The following is a 10,478-nucleotide window of genomic DNA, read 5'->3' as shown; positions in this document are numbered from 1 at the left end:
ATCGCATTGAAATTACTTCATTTCATGCAGAAGTCAGAAGGCTCTACTTGATGCCTAAACAGATATGAGAACCTTTTGCAGAACTGGTAGAAACAGTCATCCACACAGGTTAACAACAAAAATCCGTAGAAATATGAAACTAAATATCTAGTTCCCCACCTGGATTAGTCCTTTCTGGATTGGGGCGACAATTAGAGACCAAGTGTTGCTTTCCCCAACATTCGGCTACTCAGAAGCCACAACGGGAATCTTCTCATAACTAGGGCTGAGGCGCCCAACACGTAAGTTAACGCGGGGAAGCAGAAGGTAAGTTGAGGCGAGGAATCGAAAGGCCACGAGGACTTCTCTCCGCCCCCGCTCCGGCCCAGGCCCCGCCCCGCCGCCGAGGTCCCGCCCCCACATGCCCCGCCTCCTCCGCTTCCCAGTCGGCTTCGCGAGTCCCGCGCGCACTGGAGATGGCGGCCGCGGTGGGAAGGTTTCTCCGGGCCTCGGTGAGTGGCTGCAGACAGGGGACAGGCGCGGAGACACTGCAGTGGCACCGAGATCGTAGTTCCCAAGCAGGATCCTGCTCTCTGCCGTCTGGGGACCTTTCGCCCTTCTTGGAGGGCACCAGCGGGTAACGGACCCCAGAGGCCTCTCCTCTAGGGAATGTGCCTGCGCAGAATCATCCTGCCCCCGCCCCCCGCCTCCTCCTAGCTGTCCCCTCTTCTAATCCCTCCTCACCCAGGAGTCGCGGGTCCCCAGGCCTTTTTCCACCTGAGCACCTGGTCCCGGAGGCAGGCGACCTGGGCTCTGTTCCCTGTTCCGTAGCCTACTCTGTGACCTTGGACTGACTTTCCGAACCTCAGTTTGCTACCCTTCCTTACCTTAGGATAGAAAGAGTGATGGCCTACATCAGGGCGTTGCTGTGAGCATCCACTAGATGCTGCATGGAAACCAAAGTGGTAAAGTACCAAGTGCTAAAGTGCAAAAGGCACTTCCCTTCTCCCACCCCAGGTCTGTCCCCACGCTTCTCAGGCAAAGCCTAATTCCCTCTTGGTACCCACCCTCCCCTTTCTCCTGGCGGGGTTCAACGCAGGCTCCTTCTTCCTGAGTCATGCTAGACACTGTAGTTGCGCACACAATTCCCTTGAGCCCTGTACACACTTTGCCGGAGGCTGAACTTTGCTCTGCTTGTTTGCTTATCTGTGAGGCCTTGTCTTTTCTGGGAAAACCTTGACGTGGTAGAAATTGCTTAGCAGATCATGCTGGTAAAGGGCTTAAATACACAGAGCATGGCCAAGTCCTCTTGGTTTTTGGATCCTCTGTGTTCTTCTTAAGAGCATGGCGTCTTTACGGTCTTATAATTCCCCTCTGCCTTGCAAGATTTTAAACAAATTATTTATATACTTTTAAAATAAAAGTTATATCTGTATAAGATGTACAACGTGATGATTCGATATACATAATGAAATGATTACGACCGTCAAACTAACATATCCCTTCACATAATTCCCTTTTTTGTGTGTGATGAGTGTGCCTGAAATCTATTCTCTTAGCAAATTCCCAGGGTTCAATATAGTATTATTAAGTATAGTCATCATACCCCTCTACATTAGATCTCTAGACTTATTCACTTTGCATAACTGCAACCATGTATCCTTTTACCAACATCTCCCCATTCTCCTCTTGCAGTCTTGAAGGAGAAGGAGGCAGAAGAGAATGTTAGGAACATGAAGATTCAAGGGTGCCTGGGTGGCTCAGTTGGTTAAGTGTCCGACTCTTGGTTTTAACTCAGGTCGTGATCTCACAAATCGTGAGTTCCAGCCCCACATTGGGCTCTGCCGTGATGGTGTGGAGCCTGCTTGGGATTTTCTCTCTCTCTCTCTCTCTCTCTCTCTCTGCCCCTCCCCTGCTCATTCTCGCTCTCTCTCGAAATTGAAAAAAAAAAAAAAGAACGTGGAGATTCAATCTATGCTCTTAGAGTTTTAGGTTTGATATTTGATTCACAGGATCAAGGATAGCTGAGCCCACCAATGGCCTGATGCCCTTTCAGCAGGGCCAGCCTTCAGCTACCGTTCTGGGGCTACTTCCTAATATAAAGTGTTTCTCTTTCCAGGTTGCCCGACATGTGAGTGCTATTCCTTGGGGTATCTCTGCCTCTGCAGCCCTTCGACCTGCTGCTTCCCGAAGAACATGCTTGACAAACGTATTGTGGTCTGGTTCTGCTCAAGCAAAATTGGCTTTTAGCAGCAGTAAGTGTTAATGCCTTGGGTTGACCCTAGAATGAAAACAGGAATCCTCATCTCAGGACAAGGGTTCTGAACCCTGTCTATGTCTGAACCCTCACTTGGGAAGATTTTTTTTTTTTTAATTTATTTTTGAGACAGAGAAAGAGAGCGAACGGGGGAGGGTCAGAGAGAGGGAGACACAGAATCTGAAGCAGGCTCCAGGCTCTGAGCTGTCAGCACAGAGCTCAATGCGGGGCTCGAACTCACGGACTGTGAGATCACGACCTGAGCCGGAGTCAGATGCTTAACTGACTGAGCTACCCAGGCGCCCCGGGAAGATTTTGAAAACATACCACTGCCCCAGTCCCACTACAGACAAATTAAGTCAATCCCTGAGGTGTGAGACTGGGACATCATTTTTTTTTTAATGGAAAAGTAGTTGATATGACAATATTATTAGTTTCAGGTGTACAACGTAGCGATTCAAGATTTATATACATTAGGTGGTGATCACCATGATAAACCTAGCTACGGGCTGTCACCGTACAAAGTTGTTACGGTATTATTAACTGTCTTCACTGTGCTGTGCATGGCACTCCACCCCTGTCTGTCCATTTGTAACTGGAAGTTCCTACCTTTTAATCCCCTTATCAGTATATTTTAAAAGCTCTCCAGGTAATTGTGATGTCCAGTCAAAATTGAGAATTGCTGAGGCAGACAGCCCTTGTGTCACATTACCATTTTGGTCATCAGAGGTTTAAATCCTCTGTGTTGAGGAACATGGAGGGAGGGAGGTGGTACTCAGATACCTCTGGGCCTCGCTGTGTATGAGGGGATGTGAGGTAACCGGAAGTGGCCAACAGCCTGTCGGAACCAAGGCTTTTGGACTCAGACCTGTGTGCTAGTTCTAGCTGGCCACATGAGAGCATGGACTCCTCCAGGACCTGAGTAAAACAAGGCTATTTCTTGAGATTTACACTCCCATTTTCTAGAATGTGGGTTTTGCTAAGATGAGCCTCAGATGAGCGGTATTTGAAAATACCTCCTTTAAATTTGTCCCACCTTGTAAAAAGCACGTGCAACATCTAGTCGCTTGAGAAATATACTTCAGCAAAGCCTTTGCTAATTTTACTACCCTGGAGCTTTAGAAAAAATTTCTAGTAATTTGACGCCCCACATATAAAACTTTCCTTGTCCCCTGTCCCAGACCCACTCCAGCGGCCCCCACCGTTTCTGAAGCCTGGGTATTTTGACACTTTGTGGCAAGTTGCCAGTGGAAGCAAGTCCTCTCTAGTTCTGACACATGTCTCGTACCCTTTCCTTCCTTCCTGTCCTCTCAGGCACACACCTCCTGTCCTTACCTCTCATTTAGATAACTGCAACGCCCTCCTACCATCAGTCTCCCTTCCTCCTGCTCCCCTTACCCTCCCCTGCCAGACTAACCCTCCCAAGAAGAGTTGACTCATCTTCCATCTCCTGCGTCTAAACCTCCTGCGTGAAACCTCCAGTGAGGACTCTGTCTTTTTTTTTTTTTTTTTTTTTTTAAGAACAAACTCTAGCCTGATATTTCAGGGCTGTCAGTCACAGCCTGGCTTTCAGTCATTCTTGCTTTGTCTCTCACACTTCCTTCCACACACCTGCTCTCTCTGTTCTTTGTTTGTTTGTTTGTTTAATGTTTTTTATTTATTTTTTATTTATTTATTTTTAAATTTTTTTTTTTTAACATTTATTTTTGAGACAGAGAGAGACAGAGCATGGATGGGGGAGGGTCAGAGAGAGAGGGAGACACAGAATCCAAAACAGGCTCCAGGCTCTGAGCAGTCAGCACAGAGCCCGACGCAGGGCTCAAACTCACGGACCGTGAGATCACGACCTGAGCTGAAGTCGGACGCTTAACCGACTGAGCCACCCAGGCGCCCCTAATGTTTTTTATTTTTAAGAGAGAGAACGCACACACGAACCGGGGAGGGGCAGAGAGAGGGAGACAGAATGCAAAACAGGCTCCAGGCTCTGAGCTGTCCGCACAGAGCCCGACGCGGGGCTCGAACCCACGAACCACAAGATCATGACCTGAGCTAAAGTCAGACGCTTAACCGACTAAGCCACCCAGGCGTTCCTGCTCCCTCTGTTCTAATCAAACTGTGCCACAGGCTGTTCCCCACACTTGCCCAGTTCCCTCCTCCATGCCGTTTGCCCTGTCCCACGTGGCCTTGACAAAATCTAACCCATATTTAGAATCCACGTCTGGGCTCATGTCTTCCTCGGTTCTGTCTTAATGCCATCCCTACCGTCTCTGGCATCATCTTTTTCAGCTTTTTAGTCCCCATAGTACTTTGAATTGAATTTGTATACAGTCTAGACTACAGAAGGTGGGGGGGAAATGACCTAAGATGTACAGTTGAACTGAACCTTTTATTTATTTATTTATTTATTTTTTAATGTTTATTTATTTTTGAGACAGAGAGAGACAGAGCATGAATGGGGGAGGGTCAGAGAGAGGGAGACACAGAATCCGAAACAGGCTCCAGGCTCTGAGCCCTCAGCACAGAGCCCGACGCGGGGCTCGAACTCACAGACTGCGAGATCGTGACCTGAGCCGAAGTCGGCCGCTTAACCGACTGAGCCACCCAGGCGCCCCTGAACTGAACCTTTTAATTTATACTACTAATTAGTTACTGTGAGAGATTTGAATAAAGTCAAGTAGGCGCGTGAATAAGCAGATGATGAACTGTACCTGCGTGTGGGCTTCCTTCAGGTTCTTCGTACCATGCTCCTGCCGTCACCCAGCACGCACCCTATTTTAAGGGCACTGCCGTTGTCAACGGAGAGTTCAAAGACCTAAGCCTTGATGACTTTAAGGGGAAATATTTGGTGCTTTTCTTCTATCCTTTGGACTTGTAAGTATAATTTCTGTGATGCTTGATGTCATTCTGAGAGCAAGCAAAGGTCTCTGCTTCCCCCTGACATTTCCTATCTCTGGTTGCTCTTCTGGTCAAGGGAAGGGTTCTTTGGGTTGTTTATCGCCAGTGGCCTTGCTGAGTACAGCTTGCAGCTGCAGCTAATCTGATACCTGTAGAGGATGAGGTGGCATTCTTAGTGGGGTTGGGTTTTGATATGGCTGTTTTCTGTACTCCAGGGCAGTGGTGTCTGTAAGCCAGTCTGTCTGTAAGGAAGCTTTCATTGGCCTGGAGGAAAATGAGAAAAGTAAAGATAGTAATAAAATGAGTTTTCTCATAAAGTTATTTTTGGGCACGCCTGGGTGGCTCAGTCGGTTAAGTGTCCAACTCCGGCTCAGGTCATGATCTTGCAGCCCGTGAGTTCGAGCCCCGCGTCAGGCTCTGTGCTGATAGCTCAGAGCCTGGAGCCTGTTTCGGATTCTGTGTCTCCCTCTCTCTGACCCTCCCCCGTTTATGCTCTGTCTCTCTCTGTCTCAAAAATAAATAAAGGTTAAAAAAAAAAAAATTAAAAATAAATAAATAAAGTTATTTTTTTCTTTATTCTTAGACTATGCCTCTTTTCCCCTGCCCACCCCCATTTTTTGATAAGATTTTTTTTTTTATGTTTGAGAGAGAGAGAGAGAGAGGGTGAGCGCGTGCTTGCAAGCAGGTAAGGGGCAGGCAGAGAGGGCAACAGAGGATCCGAAGCAGGCTCTGTGCTGACAGCAGAGAGCCTGATGTGGGCTCGAACTCACGAACCATGACATCATAACCTGAACCAAAGTCAGCTCCTTGACTGACTGAGCCACCCAGGCATCCCTTGTGATATGATTCTTCAATAGAAAGGGAAGTCCATTGAGGGTGGTTAACCATTTTTGCTTTTTTCACCTATAAGCAAGTGGAACTAGTCTTCAGACTACGTATCGTTTAAATTCTAAATCCTTGTTTTTAAATTCTCTGATGGGAATTGCTTCCCTTTTTTTCTAGCACCTTTGTGTGTCCTACCGAAATTGTTGCTTTTAGCGACAAAGCCAATGAGTTTCACGACGTGAACTGTGAAGTTGTTGCAGTTTCGGTGGATTCCCACTTCACCCATCTTGCCTGGATAAACACACCACGGAAGGTACAGACCTCAGTTACCCTACCTTTGCAGTTAGCTTCCTAAAGACTGGAAAGATCCCATGAAAGACTAGCCTAGAAGTTGTTAGAGCATGATTAGTCTGAAATAGGCGTTCATAGGTCCTAAACTCCCGGCAAATTCTGTTAAACTCTCGCCATGTCTCCCTCCACATTGCCTGGATTTACTGCCCACCACTCGTGTGTTTTCCAGGGTACAAACAGTAACAGAGACCAGTCTCAGCAGAGCGGGGCAGACCCAGCTGGGCATGGCTGCCTCCTCTCTGACCTGTACCTTATACATCCCACATACCCGGCCTGGCTTGTGGGACGGTGGTTAATAATTTCACTCTTTTGCATGATCATTGTTCCTGCCTGAAAAGTTGCTTGGGAGAATCAAAATTTCTAGCTGTGTTCCCAGCCTGTCAATACCAAACTATTCAAAGTCTTTATTACTCTTCCATTTTTATGCTATAGAAATTAATCTTCAAGTAAGAGAATACTTCAAGAATTAGGAAAAGAAAGTTTTACAGTATGAGCTGGGTTTAAATCCTGCCTCTGTCCCTTTCTAGCTGTGACCTGGAACAAGTTACCTAACCTTTGTGTGCCTCCAGTTTCCTCACCTGTAAAAAGGTGATTGTCATGGTATCTGCTCCAGGATGGTTGGGAGGAGGAAGTGAGTTAACAGAAAGAGCTTAGAGCAGCACTCGGCCTGCTGCCGGTGCTCAGTCCCGCTGCCTGCTGCCATTCTTGTTGGCCTCAGACGTCATGTTACCTGGCTGAGACAGTGTAACAGCCCGTCGCGTTTGCATTTTTATTAGAATGGCGGTTTGGGCCACATGAACATCGCACTCTTGTCAGATTTGACTAAACAGATGTCCCGAGACTACGGCGTGCTGTTAGAAGGCCCTGGTATTGCTCTAAGGTAAGATCCTGTTCCTTATGAACTTAAACTTTGTTTTTCGTGTTTAGCATCATCTCACTTCTTCGGGGATTTGTAGAGACCTCGGTAAAGCGCTTTGAAGCCCCGAAAGCCTTCATTCACCTTAGCTTTAGTAGCGCCAGTGAGTGCCTGCTGCGAGGGTTGGCAGAGGCTTTCAGAATGGCTGTGACAGACCCGCCCCCTGCAGCACCCTGAGTGTTGATGGTCACACTGCTGCACTTGCCCTAACCACCTGGGAGCCGCTTTCATGGTGGGGGGTAGGGGGGCACTCCTGGCGTGTTTGGGGAGGGGGAGACCAGCAGCCCGTAGGAGTCAGGAAGCTGGCGTGGGTGAGATCTTATTCAAGCCCGAGTCAGACCAGAGTTTGAATTTTGTTTTTTAACCCAGCTATTTGTTTAACAGCTGTAGGACTTTGGGAAAGTTAATGTAACCTCTCTGAGTCCCACTTTTCCTGTCACTGAACTGAAAATATACCTCCCAGGTTGGTTGGGAGGGCTAAATAAGGGGAGGCAGCCAAAGTTTACAGCACAGGTTCTGGTAGCTGTGAAGACCTTTGTCCCAGAATGTCATTTCTGTCCTCGTGCTTTCAGTAGTTAGAGCTTCATTCCTTTGAGTGTTGAAGCTTTCCTTCTCTAACAGTCCTATATGCAGGAATGCAGGCTTCCTGCAGGGGGGTGGGGGGGGGGGGCAGAGAATAAGAACTTAGGCCTTAGAATGGCATCTTGATGACCACTGAGTGAAGGAGGGTTGGGCAGAACTTCACCTCCAGGAAGCCGATGAGGACCTCACTGGGATGCACCTAGCAGTTTTGCTGGGGCTGGTTGGAACCTACTCACCTGCTCTGTCTTGGTACCTCACTCTTCTCTGGCCCACTTTCCTTTTGGGTTATCCCTGGGATTTTAGTTCTCCACCTTGGAGTTTGGGCCTTTTTTACTCCAGGCAGAGTCTCTCTTTCTTTAATAAACTAAAGCCTGGCTTTGGCAAAGTTGGCTAGGGAAGGAGAAAAGGAGTGCTGGCTTTTTCCTCCCAGGCTCCCCTTCCATGTCGGGTCTTGCTGGTGTTGCCGTTACTTCCCTGCTAGTTTCACCATTAGGATTGACAAGGGAGGGTAACCGAGTCTGGTTCGTAAGATGAGGCTTTCGTTCTGGAGTCTCTGGGCTCCGTCCTCGCTCTGCATCTGCACCATGGACTCCAGCTTGGCTCCTCTCTCTTGAGCATGCGCCAGGACTGCCGAAAGCCTCAAAGCCCAGACCCCCAAGAGCCGGGCCCAGGGAGGAAGAAGCACCATTTTACCTTGCTGTTTTCTCCTACTTGCTTCTTCCCTGAACAGTGAACACTTGGAATGCCACACCCTTTTAAGATGGGCTGTTAAAACCTGTGGTTTAAACATATCTGCATATGTCATAGTAACACCAACACTTGTACAGAAGATGAACACAGACTTTGGTTTTTCCTTTAGATTTCTGCCCTGAGGCCTTATTTAAGGCCATTAAATTCTTTCTGCAAAGATTTCCCCTGGGATTTTCCACCATTTCCCCAAGAATTCACTCATTTCATAAGTATTTACTGAATATAGATAAAATACATCTCTGTCTTTTCCTTTTGCCTATGGTTTCTTGCCAAGGTTTGATACGGCAGCTCAACACCTGCTAAATATCACTAATAAGTGAAAGAAGTCTTTGCTCTCCGTGACTTTTAGACTGTGTGACAGTCCAGTCACATTTGCAAAGGTGACTACCTGCTTTCCATGTTGTCCTGGTCCAGTCACACCTTTGTTAAGGCATCTCATCAATAGGAGATGATCAGCTTTTTATATAACAATGAAAACACCATGTTTAAGCATATGATTGAATTTAAGAAATGCTTTATTGATGAGAATTAAAGACAAAAGTGGGTAGAAGTTAGACTTTCTAGTTCTCTCTAGAACATTCTGCCGAAGTACTAATGAGCACAAATTCTCATGCAGAGGTCTCTTCATAATTGACCCCAATGGAGTCATCAAGCATTTGAGTGTCAATGATCTCCCTGTGGGCCGAAGTGTGGAAGAGACCCTCCGTTTGGTGAAGGCATTCCAGTTTGTGGAAACCCATGGAGAAGTCTGCCCAGCAAACTGGACCCCGGATTCTCCTACAGTAGGTTTCTTTTCCAAAAGCAATGAGGTCCAGCATAAGGATCCCAGGTCCTCACTGCCTCAAGAGATGCTGGCCTGGAGCACCCACAAAAGAACCCACCCTTGGTGCCAGGGTGCAGATAGTGTGCAAATGGGTGAGGCTGCCGAGGGGTGGGGGTTGGGGTGGGATCAGGGATCAGGCAGGCTGTTAAAACAATGTTCATCCATGCATTTTAAAGGAAACAGACCACACTTTAAAAAGTAAAAGAACTTTGGGTTAAAAACTGAGCTTTCAACTCACTTTTGAGACTGTTATCTTAAAGGCAGTTACCTGATTAAATGTTTTCGTACTTTCAGATCAAGCCACATCCAGCTGCTTCCAAAGAGTACTTTGAGAAGGTAAATCAGTAGGTCATCCATCCCCTGCTACCTGCAGCTTCTCCCATCAGAAAGAACCACATTTGGACTCACCTATTAGCATTTCAAAGATGATGATTTCTAGAAGACGAAAAACCAATTATGTTTGCATTCATAAATAATACTCTGAATGTTTTCTTTTTGTGACATTGGCTAAGGCTTTTTTAAATGTACTCACACATACAAAGCGTCCTTTATTGGTAACCTCTTGGTGGCTAGTTTGTAGAATTTGCTAGTTCACCTATTCCTTCAATTGTGTCTTCAATGGGAAGAGCAAACACTCTTCTTTCTCAGCCTTACTCGAACTTTTCTGTGCAGCAGAGAAGTCAAACGAGCCCCCAAAGCTTCTGATCAAGGGTCCTGAAATTTTCTTCTTGGATTTGTTTGTACTAAACTGAATTTTCTTTTCAGGTAACAAAGATCATTGTTTGAAGGTGTTAATGTCAGTAGTCTGCTTTAACTCTTGCAGTGGATGTATATGTACTTGAAACAAATGTGAATCATGTTTTTAAAAAAACACAGTGACAAATGACTTAAGTGATCATGCGTGTTTCTCTTCCCTGAGATTAAAATAGTTATTTTACTTATTTGCTAGCTGACATAGTGTCCACAAATATTGTAGATATTGATTGGGCGTAATTATAAAGCATATTTATTGAATCCAGTAATTGCATTTTGAAATCATTATAATTATTTTCTTTTCTGAAGTGCTCAATGTAAAGTACGTAATAAACATTTTAAAATAT

At 46.4% G+C, this 10,478-nt stretch overlaps 1 protein-coding gene across 1 annotated transcript; it reads left to right on the top strand.

Annotated features, from left to right (window-relative positions):
- The first annotated feature begins 377 nt into the window (after positions 1 to 377).
- PRDX3 (peroxiredoxin 3) lies at positions 378 to 10,478 on the top strand. The gene is made up of 7 exons (XM_019459592.2): positions 378 to 491; positions 2,099 to 2,234; positions 4,966 to 5,107; positions 6,134 to 6,269; positions 7,084 to 7,187; positions 9,172 to 9,337; positions 9,673 to 10,478. The coding sequence occupies exons 1-7, from the start codon at positions 456 to 458 to the stop codon at positions 9,724 to 9,726; spliced, it is 774 nt and encodes a 257-aa protein (XP_019315137.1). The 5' UTR covers positions 378 to 455; the 3' UTR covers positions 9,727 to 10,478.

Source organism: Panthera pardus, unplaced genomic scaffold (assembly GCF_024362965.1).
Source record: "Panthera pardus isolate Hobbes unplaced genomic scaffold, ASM2436296v1 HiC_scaffold_22, whole genome shotgun sequence".
Classification (NCBI taxonomy): domain Eukaryota; kingdom Metazoa; phylum Chordata; class Mammalia; order Carnivora; family Felidae; genus Panthera; species Panthera pardus.
Note: the sequence above shows the minus strand (reverse complement) of the source record. Positions and strands in the feature narration are given on the sequence as shown.